The 21180-nt window shown below is 44.5% G+C and overlaps 1 protein-coding gene across 4 annotated transcripts in view; it reads left to right on the top strand.

Moving 5' to 3' along the window:
* The window catches only part of SKIL (SKI like proto-oncogene), a 41304-nt gene that overhangs the window by 12645 nt on the left and 7479 nt on the right, over positions 1–21180 (top strand). The window contains exons 4-7 of one of the 4 annotated variants that reach the window (XR_016443324.1): positions 7173–7411; positions 7637–7875; positions 11420–11533; positions 11657–11796. Coding sequence is in view for 3 of the 4 variants with exons in the window: in XM_090055876.1 (XP_089912002.1) it covers positions 7173–7411; positions 7637–7875; positions 11657–11881 (703 nt within the window). In the remaining variant the exon portion in view is untranslated. The other 3 variants (XM_090055877.1, XM_090055878.1, XM_090055876.1) reach the window with 3 other exon arrangements.

Genomic DNA, 21180 nt, shown 5'->3' on the forward strand with positions numbered 1-21180 from the left:
TGGTCATAGAAGGAAATGAGATTGGTCAAACAAGACCTACCCACAACAAACCCGTGCTGGCTGTCCCTTAGAATGTTAGCCTGGGCCAGTCCCTCAAGGATGGCCTCCTTAATAAACTTTTCTAAGATCTTCCCCAGGATAGAAGTCAGGCTAATGGGCCTGTAGTTAGCCGGATCCACTCTCCTCCCTTTCTTGAAGATCGGCACCACATTGGCCTTCTTCCAGTCTTCGGGCACTACACCAGAGCGCCAGGAGTTTTCAAAGATCCGTGCCAGGGGCTGGGCTATGACGCTCGCCAGCTCCTTGAGTACCCTGGGGTGCAGGTTGTCAGGGCCAGCTGACTTGAAGGTATCCAGCTTCTCAAGGTGTTCCTTCACGAGGTCAGCATTGATGGAGGGTAGGGGATTCCCCTCACCCAGATTTCCCTGTCTCATAGCAGGCATGGGCATCCTGTGTGACTGATGAAAGACTGACGCAAAGTACCTATTTAATAGGTTGGCTTTTTCCTGGGCGTCAGTTGTCAGTTGCCCCATCTGGTTTAGCAGGGGTCCAACATTGCCCTTGCTTTTCCTCTGGCTCCCCACGTACCTGAAAAAGGACTTTTTGTTGTCCTTGATGCCTGAAGCTAGTTGGAGTTCAGTTGCAGCCTTGGCTTTCCTAGTTTGCTCCCTGCAGGACCGGACCAGCATGGAGTAATCCTCCTTGGAGGTGAATCCCGTCCTCCATCCTTTGTAGGCTTTCCTTTTTAGCCACAGGAGGTCCGCTAGGTCTCTGGAGAGCCAGGGGGGGCTGCTATGCCTTCTTGCTACCTTTCCTCCGTGTTGGAATAGATTTAGCTTGTGCACTGAGGATCGCTTCCTTGAGAAGCAACCACTCTTCTTGAACTCCCATCTCCCTGGGGTCATGGTCCCTGAGGGCCTGACCGACTAGCCTCTTGAGCTTGTCAAAGTCGGCTTTTCTGAAGTCAAGGACTTCTGCGTTGCTGACTGACTTGCCAGCTTTACGGCGGATGGTGAAGGTGATCAGCTCGTGGTCGCTGTCACCCAACTTCCCATCGATCACTAGGTCGCCGATTAGGTCATCCCCCGTAGCCAGTACCAGGTCAAGCAGCGCTTTGCCTCTCGTTGGCCCATAGACTTCTTGGGTCAGGTAGAGGTCATCCACGCACGAGAGAAAGCTTTGCGCCCACTCAGATTTAGCTGAGTGATCTTCCCAGGAGATGTCCGGGTAATTGAAGTCACCCATGACAACCAAGGTCCTGGAGCAAGCGGCCTCAGTCAGTTCCCGGGCGAACTCCTGGTCAAGCTCGGGACTTTGAGTGGGAGGTCTGTAGTAGACTCCCACCGTTGTGTCCCCTGTGCCGAATTCCCCATGAATTTTTACCCAGAGGGTCTCTAGCTGTCCATGCCGGTCGCCAACATCAGCTTGCAGGGACATGTAGCTTTCCTTCACATCGAGAGCTACACCCCCGCCCCTTTTGTCAACACCATCCTTCCTGTACAGGGTATAGCCCTCTATACCCGTGGTCCAGTCATGGGTGGAGTCCCACCAGGTCTCCGTTATCCCAATGACGTCATAATTCTTTGCACTGAGCAGGAGGACGAGCTCGTCCTGCTTGTTGCCCAGGCTCCTGGCATTAGTGTACAGGCAGGCAAGTGTGCCCTTGGGGGCTCTTGCCTTGCCCACAGATTGTGCCAGGGCTGGGGCAGGGGTGAGCTCCCTTAAGTGCCCCCTTAAGTGCCTTGGTCCGCTGGCTTTGCAAGGGCCGTTCAGCGGGCCAGCAGGGGCAGTAGTCCCCCCATCCCCCAGCAGGCTTAGTTTAAAGCCCGGTGGAGCAGGTTAGCCAGCCTGGCTGAGAAGAGCCTCCTCCCCAGAGGAGAGAGGTAGAGGCCATCTCTTCCCAGCAGCTCGCTGCCTCTCTCTCCAAAGAGTGGGCTGTGGTCATGGAAGCCAAAGCCTTCCCGATAACACCACCGCGTGGATCCTCCTCTCCCTCCTCAGCCCATAGCCCGAGACTGGGAGGATCGAGGAAAACACCACCTGAGCTCTGCTCTGGCCCTGTTGGTTCTCCTGCCATTTAGTAAAATTGTTAGTCAGACCACCCACTCCAGCACCAGATATCTGCATCTGGGAGTAGATGACACCTGTGCAAAGGCAACATTCTTAGTCCCCATCTAAATAATTATCCTTGTTGCCAAATTGTGGCTCTGACCCCACCCCTCATACTCAACGTTAAGGTTGCCAAGACTTCCTGGAAAGGATATGTCCCTAATTACAGAGGCAAAGATATTAAAATCATAATTATAAAGGAAAAGTCCCACAAGCATTTTTACATATTCTGGAATTCAAACCAGGATTGCCCTTCCTATCAATGGAAGGTATACTTGAGCTGGCCAAAAGATTTTAGCAAAGGTGTTGACTTCAAATCTAAGCAAGTGGAAAAGAGATACTAGATACCCCTGAAATGCTTTGTATATTTATATGATCACCAAGACCTAGGGTCCTGGTGGTATTTGTAGTACAGATGAAACACAAGTCTACAAAGGACAAGCACAAAATAGAGTCTAAAAAACCTGGATCACTTTAAGTACAAAGCATGCTCTTCTGATATACTTTAGCTTTGCGTTGTAGAAATATTAACTGCTGTTTGCAAAAATATAACTGCATAACTTTGACAAGAGCTCACTCCCTTTCTGTCTAGGATCTCGCATCAGAATAGGAAAGAACTAAAAGTAATCATGGGAGGTCACTGTAGCACCATTAGAGGTGACTACAAATGAGTTCAAGTTAAGTGCCATGTCAGTGGCTTTAGCTATCACAATAAGGCAGGCCTTATGACTTTTTCCATATACTGAAATGGAGACTAAGTGATAAAATAACAAAGAATGCCATTTCCTGAAATATTCTAGGGCTGTGTTAAAGTAATTAGAGATTTAAACTCACAGAAAGCCCTAGGAATACCCACCCCAGTATTTGCAGAAGATATAATCTTACCTCTAGGACTGACAACCTGAGTGCATATGGAAGAAAAACAGACCCAAGAGCTCCAGAAAACTTTATTTCAAAGCATGTTCAGCTGTTAGTGTCTTGAACAATACAAGCAAGAATTATGAAATGATAAATGCTAAGAAACTAATACAATGGCGGCAAGCAAACTCAGTAATGTACAAGATTTGGCAATATCTCTACTTTGAGGGGCAAAGGTGCAACAAGTGAAGAGACTTGTGCTTTAGGGAGTTTTCATCATAACTTCCATCTGATATTATCGGAAATAAAAAGGGCACTTATTGCAAAAATTCTTTCTATAACTTCCAAATGTCTCTTGTGTTGTAAAAAGTTAAATTTCAATGTCCACCTTACTAAAATGTTTAATATGGTTGACCCATCCTGTATGGTTACAAAAGCTGATCTTTGCCTACTAAAAAGAAAACCTGGAAGGTAAATCAGAGTATTTGGATTTTGTTGGCAAAGAAAAATTTTGAAAATCAGCTGGATATCCAGAATTGTAAATGAAGAGGTGTTCAGCTGGATGAACATAGGACAAACAGGCTACTTGAAATGCTAGGGAAAAGAATAATCTCTTTCTGCGGACACATTACCAGACAAACTTCTGGCACTTGTTCTATCAGGTAAGGAAAACCAGGAAGAGGGAGAAAGACTCAGCCATGTCAAAAGCGTTGCAAGATGGAATGATATCCAAAAGAGTGCAGATGTTTTTAAAGCTGTGCTATGACCATGCTATTCAACCACATCTGAACTGGGGACATTTGACAAGGATGAATATCTAGAAGACACCCTTTTTCAGCCACTTCTGCCTCCAAAAATTTAGCGAGTACTTGACTGAAGATTTTAAAAGGTGCACTGAGTGTCATGGTGGATCCTGTTACATCCTTGAGAACCTCAATTTCACTAGGCTTGACTACTATCACAGGCAACTAATAGGCACTGGACAATGTCCACGGCTACCATCACCACTCCTTAACTCTTTTCCCACATCCTTTTTTAAGGACTGTTTGCAGAAGAGCCTGTAGTAGCCTTGTTGCCATGTCTAGACATCACAGAGGAGCTGGACTTGCAGAGGAGATAAAGTTTCTGCTTCCAGTATTGCCTTATCCAGAAGAGGGGTCTTACCCTGAACCTGAGGAGACTGAACAAGTACATACACTATTTCAGATTCAGAATGGTGATTAGGGACCTACCCAAATTGTGATTGTGTGGATTTCACAGAAATCATGAAATTGGGCAGTTTCTGCAAAACCACCCAGGGTGGGGCAAATAATGAAAAACGAAAACTTACTAAAAATAAAGTAGCAGGAGCCAGCAGTCCTCCTGGCCACACAGCCCACCCTAGGGAAGGGTGGAAGGAGGCTGCTGGCACAGGGGCAAGTGAGCGAGCAAGATGGCTGTTCCCCCTTCCCCTTGCTGCTGATTGGCTGAGAGGGCTGCCTGTTGGGTGGCCCTGCTCCTCTCTGCCAATCAGTAGCAAGGGGTGGGGCCACATGATGGACAGCCCTCTCAGCCAGTCAATGGCAAGGTCAGGGTTATATGACAGACAACCCTCTCTCCCAATCAGCAGCGGGGGGCAGAGCCCCTTGGCCAATCATAGTGGGGGGTGCCCATGATAAGCCCTGAAATGTTTGCAGCTGGCCCCACCATCTGGCTATGAAATCATCTGGCTGCCTTCCTGAGTTAGGTGGGCCTCTGATGATGATGCTTGCCTCCATTTTTTTTTTCCTTCAGTCTTAAGTTTGATTCATGGGTCTTAATGTGCAGCATAACTAGTTCTTCTTAGTGATCCACCTGGCTCATGAAATATTTGAGCCAGATTAACTGGGATGGCAAAGCATTAGCAGTACAAGGTACTGTCTTTCAGGCTTTCCACAATACCAAAAGTCTGCACAGGTGATTAGCAAAGGCAGTGGCATGCATGACGAGACAGAATTCATGTCTTACGTGAATGTGGCTGCTCAGAGGCGTGCTGTGGCAGATACAGTGGACAACAGTCCTACAACATACTTGCTCTATGCTTTTGGCTGGTTGAGATAATTAAATATGAAAAAATCTTCTCTAATTCCATTGCAAACTGTAGAGTTGACTGGTGCTATGATTGACTCCAGGTCAATGAATGTAATTCTTAGGTACTGAAGGAAGTATCTTTGTCTTCACACAGAAGGACATGCAGACTTAGGGCTCAGACAACTCCAAACAATAAAGCAAATTCAGTCTTGTTTGCATTTGCACCTTCAGTGGGATCTACACTGACTGTATCATTTTATAAGAGCTACATTTAATATAGAGTAAGCATCCATTCTCTTTCTGTAATTTCACTCTTGCCTGCCATATCTCATTTCTTTGAGATCTTTTGCCAAGAGCTCTGTATTTGCATCTCTAACTCCTAAGGAAACTCTTCCCACTTTAATGCACATGACAGCAGTATTACCAAACCCAAGCATTCAAAGTTAAGCCCCAGAAGATTTTCTTTAAAAATGTCAACACTTTTTTTAAATTAAGAGTTCTTCTTTGCTGTTTGATTTCTGAGCCTTTGGGGTATGCTGAGTTCACATTTATTTAAAGGGAAAACAGGTTCTTGTATAAACTTGATTCTAGGAGCTGGCGCTTAAAACAAACACAAAGTTTGGATAGCATTATGAGATTTGGCAACATTAGCAGTGCTGAGTACAGACTTTAAAAATAAGGTTAATTGAAATGGTAGTTTCTTAGTGATCTTGCACAGGTTTTTGTTTCTTTTTAAATAAACCATTCATTCTGTTCCCCATTTCCTCTATGTAAGGAAAAAAACAATATTATTACAGCATTTCTACACAAGTTTGATTGCAGTTTTTAAATAATGATTTTTATTAACATAAAAATACGTTAATATAATAAATGATACAGGATATAATATGGAAATAGTGTACTGTATAGCATGTCCTTTCAGATGGCTACAACTCCAATAGCATGGTAACCCCCAGTGTTTTATAGCAAAAGGATATTGGTGTTCAGTGCAGATTCACAGCAGGATATTTCTAATACTTCTTCACAGTGTATCAGTTTAGACCAATGGATTTCATGCAACTACCTATTTGGTCATCTGTCACTTCAATGGTACAGCAGAATCATGAGCACCTTTTGTGTCCTATCCAGTTCTAAATGTAAACAGAGGGATTGGTTGGTTTCAATCTTGGAACTCTGAGTGTACAGGCATGGTTATGGTGTCTTCCCTTCATATTATAGTATAACTGGACACATATGTCATTGTCCTTATGGTTAAGATTGGCATAAAAAACTTGTCTTTGAAAATGTTACCTGTCCAATTCATTAGGATTCTTCAAAACTTTTGGTTGCCATTTAAGATGAGAAATGTTATATAATTGCTGTGTGACTGATGCATTGATAATGAAATAAATGTTTTTGTATTAGTACTGACCAAAGTTTAATAATAGGAGAATTCAGTACTGACTCTTAAATATCATTTCTATATAATTATACTTTTAACTAACAGACTTTGAGCCTTTAAGTTGGTTTGTTATGTTGGATGTTTTATCTAAGATCTTACTTGCTGTTTTGCTGCTAATTTAAGGAATGTCAGAGTTCTGGGGTGTCTCCTAAAAATCTAGAGATTTATACCCCCAGTTAAAAATATTCAAAAGTGGTCAAATTTAATGTGAACCCTTATATCAGGGGTGGGCAATTATTTTGAGTGGAGGGCCGCTTACTGAGTTTTGGCAAGCCATTGAGGGCCACGAGATAGGCAGATAAATATTAATTTTCAAAATTTTTTAGGGGCCACGCGAGCTGGATAGAATGGCCTGGCGGGCTGCATCTGGCCCCTGGGCCGCATTTTGCCCACCCCTGCCTTAGATCATTTATTTATTTATTTATTTATAAACTATTTGTATGACTTTTTAAAGCATTCAGACTGGAAAATTAGGGCTCTGCCACAGAGCTGGTCTGAGGAGTCTAGATTAAATAATTACTTGTATGAAGTGGATCACTGTAACTTCAGCTGTATGAAAAGAATTTAGAAAAAGAATACTTATTTTCTCTTTACAATTCCTTAAGCTTAGAAAACATTTTATGTTTGAGATCAGGTTAAACAAAATTTACTTTAGTTGGTCAATATTTGTTAAATCTTAGGGTTTTTTTTTTAATTTGCTGTTCTACTCTTTCAGTTACTACCTTTACATGTGTGATAAAGTGGTTGCACCAAATGTGTCCCTTACGTCACAGTGCAAAGAAGCTACAAAAACAGCAGGCAGAAGTTCAGAAGTAATGAAATCCTTACCTGGACAGTCAGAGAAACAGCTCAGTAGTAGTAAACGCAAAAAAGGTGCCTCCTACCCAGAGCTGTCACTTGAAGAGCAGGAAAAAATAGACTTAAAAACTAGCACAGAACAACATAAACATTTTGGTGAGTAGAAAATTTGAAATTTATTTTGGGCTCTTTTGGTTTTTGTATAAGAATGTCTATTTTAGAAAAAGTTCAGAGTCAAACTAGTTTTCTAATGATTTTTCATGTTTCTATATTCTTTTTAATAAATTGTTAGGTTTCTAGTTTGTTTCGAAATTATAGTCAGTCTGGGATTTATATAAACAAGTTTCCATTATGATTTTGTCATCTTTTTCTCTCTCAAAGATCCATCACTGTCAAATAATTCAACAAGAAGTGGAAAATCTGAATATGTCTCATCCAAAGCAACTGCTGCATCTAACCGTGTTGAAATAGGTAGTAACACACCAACCTTCTCCCCAGCTCTCAAGGACATCAGTTGTGAAGATGACAAGGGAAGAATCATGGAGGAAGTAATGAGAACCTATATTAAGCAGCAAGAAAAACTGAATATTATATTGCAAAAGAAGCAGCAGCTTCAAATGGTACAGTGCCAATCTAAATGAGTTTCATTTTTGTCACCAGAACACTGTCTTTGTTCGTGTTAGCTCATTGGGCCTAGAATTAGTACTTTTCTTGCAAATAAAGTACAAGTGATGCTAAGAAAATAGGGATCTTGGTATAACATATTTGTTTGTACTTTTAGTTTATGTTAAGTTAGGATTTCTGTTGTAAACTAAATAGATTTTTCAACTTAGTTGCCAAGTGTTAGATTTTGCCATAGGTTGAATGCTAAGATTACCCCCAGGGAGATGAACAGTGCTTCTTCTTCTAATGCCTCATTTTATGCGTATGCATTTTTCTTTCTATTTGTATTGCATATTTTTATTTATTTTTTTTAAGTGTGACGACCAAAAATCATCTTTAAGACGGACTTGCCATATATGGTGTTTAATTTATAGGTAGAGTAATTAAATACTTGACCAGTATCTGACTTCAGTAATTAAAATATTACTTACTCCATTCAAATTATGGGGTTTATTCTATCAGGTGCCTGGGATTCTAAGACTTCCTTGCCATGTTTAACATTACCAGAATAGGAACTTCCTTCCTAAATTTAATGTTTTGTGTCACTAGCACTGGCCTAATTTATTCTATAGTAAACCAGTTCAGCCAACAAATGCTTCTACAGCTCAGTTTGGAATAACATACAAATTTATCAGAGCATAATTTTTATTGGAAAATTTGATGAAAAAGTTTGGTCAGCAAACTTTGTCTTCTCTCAATCCTGCACACTGACAAATAGAAGCTCTTCCTTTTGCATATGCTGCAACTTGTTATTTACTTTTAAAACAATATAACAATGTTATATTCATTAACAGCTTATATTTAATTCAGCACTAGTGAAATGTCATATCCAGATCAACATTATTTTAATGTAGTTCAAAAAAAGTACTTATTTTTCTTTTTGTTGCAGGTTTGTTTGATTGCTAACTAGAAAGAAACAATGCTGGTATTACACAAAGAGTACTTACTGTCTTACTAACTTGGAGTCTTGCTAAAATTGTATTGAAGCAGTCTTTAGGGAAATACATTACATTCACATACCAAATGTTATTGTTAGCTTTATGTGCATGAAAAACTGAGAGTGACATTGACGTTTACACCAGTAAGGCCTTATGTAGTGCCTTGCGTTTGGGCAGGCTGTCTGTAATTTGGTGATTTATGTGATCGTGTAATTCGCCTTGATGTTTAAGCGTGTGTGTGTGTGTGTGCATACTGAAAGTTTGGTTTTACATAAACCCGATGACCTTTGCACTACATAAGTCCCTCTTTAGCCCTGTGATAAAGTAGAAAGCACATTACAATTGGTTCATAGTTCTTTTTGCAAGCTATTGCCACCGTGGTAATCTTTTCTCTGAATTGATAAATACTAGCACTATTACATTTTAAGGAACACATTGAAGGTCTCAGTCTTCAACTTGTGTGAGCCAATCCACTTGCAAATTGTAAGATCTGGGCTAAGTAACACCATTAAGACCACTCCCTATATCTTTTTTCTACATCCACATACATGCACAGATTTTAGGATGACAAGAAACTAGTTTGATCATTTACTCTGATCTGTGTAATCCAGACCATTGAATTTCACACAAAAATTCATGTCTCAAGCACAGACAATTATGACTCAATTGTAGTTTAGTTTTTAGAAAGACATCAAATCTTTATCTAAAGTCTTCCAGTTATGAAAAATTGTCCATATCTCTTGGTTCAATTATTATTTTAACATAAAAGAAACCTTATGTCCTATTTGAATTTTTCTACCTTGAACTTCCAGGTGTTGGCTCTTGTGATGCCTTTTGCCTGCTAGATTAAAATAATTCATTAGTAGCAGGTATCTTCTCTGTGGGTACTTCCTTCTGGGCCTTGTCTACACTGTGACAGTGACAAATTCTACCACTGAGAGACCTGCCTGTGCCTCATCCACATGTGCTCCAAACCCATAAGTACACCAGCAAAGCTGCTCTGGCCTCTTGCTTCTTAACACACTATTTAGCCCTCAGTTTTTGACATTCTTGGGTGGCTACTGTGGACAGGCTTGGAATGGCTTCACCAGCAAACTTCTGGTTTGCAGTAGGTCATGGATATGGATGGATGGGGCAGGGTAGAGGCTCTGGGTGCTAGGACCTCCTACCATCATTGTGGAGACGGGCCCATAGTCCTCTCGTTGATATAAAGTAAATAGCAAATTGTGGATCTTGAAGTTTTGACTCTGGTTCTGTGCTTCACAAGATAATTTCACTCCATTCTTTCCCTCTTGTTCCACAAACAGGTAACTGCTTGTTGTTTTTATGATGAACAGCAGCATGTATAAACTCTAAGCTTGTTATGGAGATAAGGATAGGGCATCAAAAAGCTTGCATTTTTTTTCTCAGCTCTTTCATTTTCTTACCATGAGTTTGGGCAAGCCATTTTCTGCATTTCGTTTTTCAGTTCTATAAAATGGAGAACGATACTTATCCACCTTTGCAAATGCTTTGATATCCGTGGATGAAAGATGATACATATTTATTAAAGAAAAAATAAACTTTCATGAAAGTACTTATATTACCTTCCTTTTTGTTTCTTTGTTTTAAATTTACAAATTACTTTTGATCATTTGGAGTGTAGTTTTGACTGCTTGTTATGATAATATCTCGCATATCCCCCTTTTACAAGAAATTCTCTTTTACATTAACTTTTAAAATAAATATTCTGTCAGTTTCTGTTTGTTCAACAAGCAGGGTTTTCCATTTGCAGAAGAAATAGATTTTTCTTGAATATCACCTCATTCCTAGTTTTCTTTGCTGAACTATGTCAAGAAAAAAACTTAAACCACAGATACTTTTTCTTATTTGTCACAGAAGAGAACTCTGTAACTTCCCACAGCTGTTTTAAAAGACAGCTCTGTCTATGGAGGTATCGTACATAGATTTACTCTACTGATGATCTGTAGCATGGGGGTTGAATTGGAGGAAAACAAAAGCCTAGTAATAGTAAAGCTATGCTCACAGACTAAGCTTTGCCCATTTGAATCAGCAAAACATTTTTCGTTCAGATTTTCATAACGCTACTATTGTATGATCTGCATGTACTTGTATTAGCTGCTTCATTGTCATTTTTGTTTCTTGCATGTGTCAATTGACAGTAGTCTCACTTAATTTATATTTTAAATATTAACATTCATATATTTTAGGATCAATGCTATTTTGATAAATGGGGCAGTTCAGACTTCCCAGAGCTGTTGTTTCAAACTATTCTTTTGACTTGGAAGTAGTAAATTGGTTACATTTGACTCAACTTAGCTTTTAGCTTAACGTTTAAAAATATTAATACTCTGGAGGAAAATTTGGTAGCCTTTTCCCCCCTTTTCCTCTCCTTCCTCAAAATTGACTGAACTGTCATATCCCAGGCCATTTCACTCGGCTCCAGCTCATTATCTCACACCCTGATGGTGTAATAACTTAGCACTTTTAACTCACAGAAAGAACAAATGTAATGTTCTTTGTAAATTAATTGATTTATAAAATGATACCACTACTCTCTTAGGTTCACTTTTGGGACCTGTGAGCTGGTTTCTGGAAGTTCTGGGTACTTGAAAATGCTACTTTTTTATATCACATAATTACTACAGAATTCAAGGCTGCTACTCACACACCATCAGTATGTACATTCTGTTTGTCTCCTAAGTATTTTGTGATAACACATTTTAAATTGATAGAAACAATCATTTTGATTTTTGGCTTTAGAATCATTCTTTGTATAACCCTCATCTTTTCTTGACAGGAAGTGGAAATGTTAAGTAATTCTAAAGCTATGAAGGAATTAACTGAAGAACAGCAGAATTTACAGAAAGAACTTGAATCTTTGCAGACTGAACATGCTCAAAGAATGGAAGAATTTTATGTTGAGCAGAGGGACTTGGAGAAGAAATTGGAACAGGTGATGAAGCAAAAATGTACCTGTGACTCAAATCTAGAAAAAGACAAGGAGGCTGAATATGCAGCACAGGTGAGAAATAAACATTTAAAGTCTAACAGTTTCTTGTCTACCACAAATAGCATCTTGTCCGCTTGACTGATGAAACTCGTGCTGAGGAAAGTTAAGAGTACAGGCTGTCACTAACCAAGCTTTAAACTTTTATAGAGTATTACCATACCACCTCCAGTTCACTTGTCTATCCTCAGCTTATTTGTCCCTTGACTGAAATTGAGATGAGGTATAAGTTACAGAAACTCTTCATCCTTCTGCAACTTTTTTTAGTGGTTAAATGGTTCTTGTCTTTGGAGAGGTCTCTGTGAAATTCTCCATACAGCAATAATGGTAATTTATTTTTTTTAAAAAGCTGGAATGTGAATTTAAAAAAAAAATGGAACCATTTGTTTAATGTGTAGAAATTTGCACTTGTAATCTAAACAATGGTAGTCTCATTGTATTTCTAAGAACAAGATAAATCTCTTCTGGCCACTCTTTGGTCAGGCTGGCAATATTCTTTGCTGTATTTATAATTCCCTGATGTTAGAATGCATCATGATAACAGGTCAGGCCACATTCTGTAGGAACAGACGATCAAAAATCCTATTGGAGCAAAAGGACACAATCCTGGCTCTTCAGCTCATAGGTATTGTCTAATTATTTATTTAAAGTTTGCCCCAGTCTTGTCTTTGAGGCTGGTGGGCTAAAAGGTATAGCAGTTTTCCATAATTTCAGATTGATTGATCGATCATAGATTTCATAGGCATTAGGGCTGGAAGGGACCTCGGAAGATTGAGTCCAGCCCCCCTGCCTCAGGGGCAGGAAGTCAGTTGGGGCCATAGGATCCCAGCAAGATAAATATCCAATTTTCTCTTAAAGGCATTCAAAGAGAAAATTGGATGTTTATCTTGCTGGGATCCTGTTGTTTATAGGATCGATTGTTTAAATTCTTATGAGTACTAATAGAAAAATGCCAGTAGAATTCTTATAGAACAGTATCTATAAAATCATAGATTTCATAGACATTAGGGCTGGAAGGGACCTCGGGAGATCATCGAGTCCAGCCCCCTGCCCAAAGGGCAGGAAGTCAGCTGGGGTCATAGGATCCCAGCAAGATAAGCATCCAATTTACTCTTGAAGGTGTTCAACGTAGGTGCTTGAACTACCTCCGATGGCAGACTGTTCCAGACCTTGGGGGCTCGGACAATAAAGAAATTCTTCCTTATGTCCAGCCTGAAACGGTCTTGCAGGAGTTTGTGACCGTTGGACCTCGTCATCCCTTGGGGCGCTCTGGTGAACAAATGTTCCCCCAGATCCTGGTGGTCACCCCTGATAAACTTATAGGTGGCCATCAGATCACCCCTGAGCCTATGCTTTTCCAGGCTAAAGAGTCCCATGTCTCTCAGCCTGTCATCATAAGATCTGTTTTCCTGACCTCTGATCATGCACGTGGCTCTCCTCTGGACTCTCTCAAGCTTCTCCACATCCTTTTTGAATTGTGGAGCCCAAAACTGGACGCAGTACTCCAGCTGCGGCCTCACCAAGGCCGAGTACAAGGGGAGAATGACGTCCCGGGATTTGCTCGAGAAGCATCTATGGATGCAAGCCAGCGTTTTGGTCACTTTATTAGCCGCAGCATCGCATTGCAGGCTCATGTTCATCTTGTGGTCAATGATGACCCCCAAGTCTCTTCTGTCGTGCTAACCAACATAGCACTGCCGAGCCTGTAAGGGTGCTGCAGGTTTTTTCTCCCAAGGTGGAGAACCTTGCATTTTTCGGTGTTAAACACCATGAGGTTCTCGTCTGCCCATTTGCTGAGCTTGTCCAGGTCAGCCTGGATCACCTGCCTATCTTCTGGCGTGGATGCTTTGCCCCAAAGTTTGGTGTCATCGGCGAACTTGGCCAGTCCACTCCTAACTCCAATGTCCACATCATTAATGAAGATGTTGAACAGTATGTGTCCCAGGACAGAGCCTTGAGGGACCCCACTGGTTACAGGGCACCATGATGATTGACTGCCATCAATCACAACCCTCTGGGTCCGACCACGGAGCCAATTTCCCAGCCAGCGGATCGTGGTGGAGCCAAGGCCACAACAGGGCAGTTTGGCCAAGAGGTGATCATGGGATACCAGATCAAAAGCTTTTTTGAAGTCAAGATACATGACATCAATCTCTTCTCCCTTGTCCAGGTGATAGGTCACCTGGTCATAGAAGGAAATGAGATTGGTCAAACAAGACCTACCCACAACAAACCCGTGCTGGCTGTCCCTTAGAATGTTAGCCTGGGCCAGTCCCTCAAGGATGGCCTCCTTAATAAACTTTTCTAAGATCTTCCCCAGGATAGAAGTCAGGCTAATGGGCCTGTAGTTAGCCGGATCCACTCTCCTCCCTTTCTTAAGATCGGCACCACATTGGCCTTCTTCCAGTCTTCGGGCACTACACCAGAGCGCCAGGAGTTTTCAAAGATCCATGCCAGGGGCTGGGCTATGACGCTCACCAGCTCCTTGAGTACCCTGGGGTGCAGATTGTCAGGGCCGGCTGACTTGAAGGTATCCAGCTTCTCAAGGTGTTCCTTCACGAGGTCAGCATTGATGGAGGGTAGGGGATTCCCCTCACCCAGATTTCCCTGTCCCATAGCAGGCATGGGCATCCCATGTGACTGATGAAAGACTGACGCAAAGTACCTATTTAATAGGTTGGCTTTTTCCTGGGCGTCAGTTGTCAGTTGCCCCATCTGGTTTAGCAGGGGTCCAACGTTGCCCTTGCTTTTCCTCTGGCTCCCCACATATCTGAAAAAGGACTTTTTGTTGTCCTTGATGCCTGAAGCTAGTTGGAGTTCAGTTGCAACCTTGGCTTTCCTGGTTTGCTCCCTGCAGGACCGGACCAGCACGGAGTAATCCTCCTTGGAGGTGAATCCCATCCTCCATCCTTTGTAGGCTTTCCTTTTAAGCCACAGGAGGTCCGCTAGGTCTCTGGAGAGCCAGGGGGGCTGCTGTGCCTTCTTGCTGCCTTTCCTCCGTGTTGGAATAGATTTAGCTTGTGCACTGAGGATCGCTTCCTTGAGGAGCAACCACTCTTCTTGAACTCTCAACTCCCTGGGGTCATGGTCCCCGAGGGCCTGACCGACTAGCCTCTTGAGCTTGTCAAAGTCGGCTTTTCTGAAGTCAAGGACTTCTGTGTTGCTGACTGACTTGCCAGCTTTACGGCGGATGGTGAAGGTGATCAGCTCGTGGTCGCTGTCACCCAGCTTCCCATCGATAACTAGGTCGCCGATTAGGTCGTCCCCTGTAGCCAGTACCAGGTCGAGCAGCGCTTTGCGTCTCGTTGGCCCATAGACTTCTCAAGTTAGGTAGAGGTCATCCATGCACGAGAGAAAGCTTTGCGACCGCTCGGATTTTGCTAAGTGATCTTCCCAGGAGATGTCCGGGTAATTGAAGTCACCCATGACAACCAAGGTCCTGGAGCAAGCGGCCTCAGTCAGTTCCCGGGCGAACTCCTGGTCAAGCTCAGGACTTTGAGTGGGAGGTCTGTAGTAGACTCCCACTGTTGTGTCCCCTGTGCCATATTCCCCACGAATTTTTACCCAGAGGGTCTCTAGCTTTCCATGCCGGTCGCCAACATCAGCTTGCAGGGACATGTAGCTTTCCTTGACATAGAGAGCTACACCCCCACCCCTTTTGTCAACACCATCCCTCCTGTACAGGGTATAGCCCTCTATCCCCGTGGTCCAGTCATGGGTGGAGTCCCACCAGGTCTCCGTTATCCCAATGATGTCATAATTCTTTGCACTGAGCAGGAGGACGAGCTCGTCTTGCTTGTTGCCCAGGCTCCTGGCATTAGTGTACAGGCAGGCAAGTGTGCCCTTGGGGGCTCTTGCCTTGCCCACAGATTGTGCCAGGGCTGGGGCAGGGGTGGTCTCCCTTAAGTGCCTTGGTCTGCTGGCTTTGCAAGGGCCATTCAGCGGGCCAGCAGTGGCAGTAGTCCCCCCATCCCCCAGCAGGCTTAGTTTAAAGCCCGGTGGAGCAGGTCAGCCAGCCTGGCTGAGAAGAGCCTTCTCCCCAGGGGAGAGAGGTGGAGGCCATCTCTTCCCAGCAGCTCGCTGCCTCTCTCGCCAAAGAGCGGGCTGTGGTCATGGAAGCCAAAGCCTTCCCGATGACACCAGCGCCGCAGTCTTTGGTTCACCGCGTGGATCCTCCTCTCCCTCCTCAGCCCATAGCCCGAGACTGGGAGGATCAAGGAAAACACCACCTGAGCTCCCAGACCCCTAAGCCCCGCTCCCAACTCCCTGTAGCGCCTCATGACCTGGCTGGGGGTGCTCAGAGCCGTGTCATTGGTGCCCACGTGAATAAGGAGCGTGGGGTAGTGGTCTGTGGGCCGGAGGAGCTGCGGGATCCTCTCCGCAATGTCTCGGATGCGGGCCCCCGGGAAGCAGCAGACTTCCTGGGCTAAGGGGTCGGGGTGGCAGATTGCCCCCTCAGTGCCCCGCAGGATGGAGTCTCCCACAACAAACACCTTTCGCTTTGTCTTGGGGAGAGCGGGGCCAGTAGCTGCGGTCGAGCCTGGGTTGCCTGCGGGAGTCGGCAACTGAGCAGGCTCTGCTGGGGCTGCAAGAGGTGAAAACCTGTTGCTAAGCTCCGGCGAGGGAGGGCTCTTGACCACCTTGGTCCATGCCCCTGACTGGGCAGAGCGGGAGGTCCCAGAGTCCTCCTTAGTTGCGGAGGGAGATGGAGCTCTCCCCTGTGGCTCCCGGGGGAGAAGGGCCTGGCAGTAGGAGTCAGTCTCCTGCTCGGAGTCCCTGATGGCACGCAGTCTCTGGACTGTGGCCTGGAGCTCCTCCAGCTGGCGCGCCAGAGACCCCAGCAGGGAGCAGACCCCGCAAGGGGAGGTGGCCATGCCCCCGGGCCCCAGAGCCTGAAAAAGGGACAGGCAGCCCCCGCAGCCAAGAGCCAGGGGCTCCGTCTGCGTGGAGCCCGGAACCGTGAGCTCCGTCTGGGCAGCCGTCTCTGAGGTGCCCAATGGGGGGGCCGCAGAGCCCGAGGGGACCCTCGGGGTGCAGCGCGTGCCCATCCTTGTCATGCCTCTGGTAGGCTGGCTACGGCTGGGGCTGGCTATGGCTGGGGGGTCACAGGCAGGGTCTCGTGCCCTCCCCCCTGCGAACTCCTCACTAACTCGAGCACCTGTTTGCGCAGCCTGTTCGCGCGGCTCCGGTCGCGTGGCTCCCTGGGGGCCTGGGCCAAGTGGGCGGCCCGGCACCAGGCAGCGGCCTCCTCCCAGCAAGCGAGGAGTTAACCCCTTCCCACCATGAGCCCGCTCACCTCCGGCTGTGCTGGGGGTCGGCAGGGGGAGTGGGGGCGCAGCGGGCTTCACCCGCGTGTCTCTCACCGCTCCGGAGCCTACCTGAGTGTGTTTTTTTTTCCCCCTGTTTGGCAGGCCCTTTTAAACTACGCGCATGCGCAGTGGGCCTGCTGTCGGGGGATGCTGGTTTCTCAGGCCAGGGGGGCCCTGCCCGGGATTTGGGGGCCCTGCCCTACAGGAGGGGGACTGGTGAGTACCCCCTCCTTCTCTTCTCTCTCCCAGGGGGGCTGGGGGCCAAGTAGGGGCCTGGGTGGGGGCTTGACCCGGCCCGGCACCAGGCAGCGGCATTTGAGGTCCAAAAAACGTGTCCCTGAAAATCTCCGCGGGTGTTTCCTAGAAGTTTTGAATGGGTGGCACCCGGCCCCCCCACCGGTGCGAACCACCAAAAGTGTCCGGCCTCCTGGTTTCTCAGGCCAGGGGGGCCCTGCCCGGGATTTGGGGGGCCCTGCCCTACAGGAGGGGGACTGGTGAGTACCCTCTCCTTCTCATCTCTCTCCCTGGAGGGCTGGGCCAAGTAGGGGCCTGGGCGGGGGCTTGACCCGGCCCGGCACCAGGCAGCCTCCTCCCAGTCTCAGAACACTTTACAACAAATGAAAAACTCTTACCACCTAAGTAGATACTCAGCTTCTATGATTGTCACCTTTTGCTAATTCACTGTCTTGGTGGTTTCTGTATTTTATCTCACCATGACAGTTTACGAATAGATGTATTTCCCCAGATGTCATAGGGCCTTTTTATTGAAGATAATCCAAAACCGCAACAGTGTATACAAGTTGGAAGAAAAGTGACTTCACTGCCTAGAATGCTTTTTGAGCAAGCTGGCTGTTAATTTCCACAAAAGTTCAGTAAGCCTTCCTTGTTCTCATCCAAGGAGTTTTGGGAGGGATGGACTACAGCTATAATCTGGACCCAAATCTAAGATAATTAATTGCAGGGAAAATTGGAGAGATCCTCTAACCAGAAGGCAAAGAAATATTATTACTGCTTTCCACTAGATGGCTTCACTATCTGCTTATTAATTCTCTCATTTGTCTTTTAGTTTCTATTATATTGGGTTTCATAGTTCAAAGATCAGCTAGTTCACTTGGGACTTTAAGTGATCCTTCCCAAACATTTAAGCATCACTGGGGCACAAGGGATATACCTTACTAAAATGTTAGCTCTTTGAGCCTACTAAATGGCCAAAGTGATGGGAAAACTACTCGGTGTACATTTTAAATGCAGTTTTTATATGCAGTTGGTACTCATTTGTAACAGTTGGTAAAAGCAATGATCTCTTACTGGCAACATTTCCTTTTGTAATATCTTCCCTACCATGCATTCAGATGACACTCCCTATGACAGCAACCACCACTTCAGAGCATCATAGAATCAGGACACCAGGCTACTAGCAAGCCATTTTATTCTATGGTAAAGATGCATTCCCTTTAAAAAGAGAGGAAAAAATATGAAAGTGGATACCATAACTAAAAAAAATTAATATTGAATTACCGTTCAAGCTGAGTTGAAAACCCTTTGGGATCTGCAGAAGTTGTCCTAATATACTTCTAAGTCCATTTCTAATAATGTAAAAATTCTGTAAAGGAACTAGGTACAAAGGAATATAGCTCAGAGGATGAAAAATTTGCCACCATATTAGTTCTCAAACATCTGAGGAAAACCTGAATTGAATTGTTATAAGTGATAGCACTGTATTTACCTGAATCCAAGATGACTTTGAATTTAAGATGACCCTATAGGAATTAGGTTCTATATACAGTAAATTTATAAATGACTTGTAATTTTCCATGGACATAATATAATTATTGGAGGATTGTTATGAATTTGTCCACCTCCCACCACTTCAGTGGGGAAAGCAGTGGCAGGGGAGTACACAGCAGGGATGTCCAGCAGCCTGACCCTCACCCCTTGACTGCCCCCATCACTTGTCCCCTGCTGGTGCCTGCATCCCTTGGAACCTGTCCCCTTGTAGTGCCTGCAGTCCTTGCACCTTGCTCCTCCATCCCCCCAACATTGTGTGTGTGTGTCCCACCCCACCATACCTGCGCTCACCTGCTGCAGTGCCTGCCCTGCTCCCCTCTGGCCTCCACTCTGTCCCTGCTGCTGTTTTACTTCTAGTCACAGTTCTGGCTCCAGCCCTGCTCTGGCATGGAGCACATTGTAGCTCCAGCCCCCACCTGGGTTTGCATCAGCTGTTGCAATGGCAGCAACTCTGGCCCCAAGACCTAGCCAGAGCCAGGGCCAGAGCTGCCACCACTGCCTTGATAGATACATGGCTAGGCAGGGGCTGGAGCTGCAACTGAGGGAGGACCCAGGACAGAGATGGCTTGGAGAAAAGGCAGTGGAAAATGTTGGGGTGGGAGGAGGCAAGGCAGCAACTGAGCTCAGTGTAACAGCTGCAGCCACAAAAGCTACCTGCTACCCCTCTTTGCATTCAAATTCAAAATAAGGGGCTTTTCCTTCTATGTGGAGTAGAGGGAAAAAGATGCATCTTTGTTTCAAGTAAATACAGCATTTAGATTTAGTTTTATATCCTGCCTTATGCAGATAGACACAGTGGCATACAATAAATGCCAATCTTCTTATATCTCTGAATTGAATTAATGTAAAGAATCTCTAGAGGGTATGGATGTTGCAGTAGAATTGTGTTTTGTTTTTGGGCTGGCTGCACCTGAGAGAGAGAGATTATAGATCTTGTATTAAAATTAATACGTCAAAGAAATCAGGAGGCTTCTCTTTCTTTTCCTCTTTCCTTTGTGAGATGTTTAAGATTAGGCTGAACTGATTCTAAAATGTGACTTGGGTAAAGGGGTATTTGGGTACCCAACTGGAGACGTCTTAAAGAGCCTGAAAATCCTTTTAATTAAGCTATATTGGTTTGGAGATCCAGGGTGACAGTTTAGGCCAGTGGTGCCCACTGTTTTTGCCCTGTGGGCCAGATAGGTGGTACCTGGTCCTTCCATGGGCCAGATCCAGCTGGTGGGCCCAACCAGGTCATGTGGTGAGGTGTGGACAGCACTTGGCCCTCACTGCCTACTGCCCTTTGGTATTTGGCAGTCGGGACGGGTGGTATCATTAGTTGCCAAATGTTGTGAATTGTGGGAAGCCCTGTGGGTGGATGCTGTGGTTCTGCAGGTTGGATCTGGTCTGCAGGCTGGAGATTATTGAACACCCCCCATTTAAGCCAATAATGATCATCTTTACATTGCTTCTGGTTCGTTGTCAACTGCACACAAAAATGTCTTTTACCATAGTCCATGTTACCCCCTTGTGCATGGAACACTCTTAAAGCATGGGAAAAATGGTTAACAAAGGTGTGCCATTACTGTCTACAGCCATTTAGAAAATGAGGGTTTATATGGATGTTTGTCAAAATATTCTGACCCACTCAGATCCCCCTTCTGGATATAATATCTCAATTAAAATAGTTGTCAATGTCATTACCAAAGAAGTGACAAAAAATCTCAGAGAAGAACCTGTAACCCAGTAGGCAAAAGAAATCCGTTGTTTATGTAATTGGTCATCAGATGCTTCAGAGTGTGTTCAGCATTCAGTAATCCAGTAGTATAAATAGAGCATATCAAGTCTGAATAGGATCTGTACCTATGTGCGTGGTCGCCAGATTAATTAGGGATATACATTACCAGTATTTTCTATTGAAATTGAGATGCTTGAAATAAAGATGAAGTTGAACTTCTTACATACTAAGAAGTTATATATCCTCCTAGTATGTAACTGTAAGAAGATAGCTTGAACTGTAATAGATTGCAAAGAGCCTGGATACCTGCAAAGTTGAGGGTTTGTGAAATACCTGGGGTTATACAGAGCTGCAGCAAACTGCTGCACAGGACTGTTGAATGAACTCTAGCTGACCAAAAAGTGGGGCCCTTTGAAGTAAAAGTGGCAGCAAACAGCTGAGTAGCTGGCTCTTAATTTGACAACCCCTGCAAATTAAACAGTTTGTGAACCACCCAGATA

This window comes from Crocodylus siamensis, chromosome 6, assembly GCF_052110815.1.
Source record: "Crocodylus siamensis isolate JL-2025a chromosome 6, ASM5211081v1, whole genome shotgun sequence".
Classification (NCBI taxonomy): domain Eukaryota; kingdom Metazoa; phylum Chordata; order Crocodylia; family Crocodylidae; genus Crocodylus; species Crocodylus siamensis.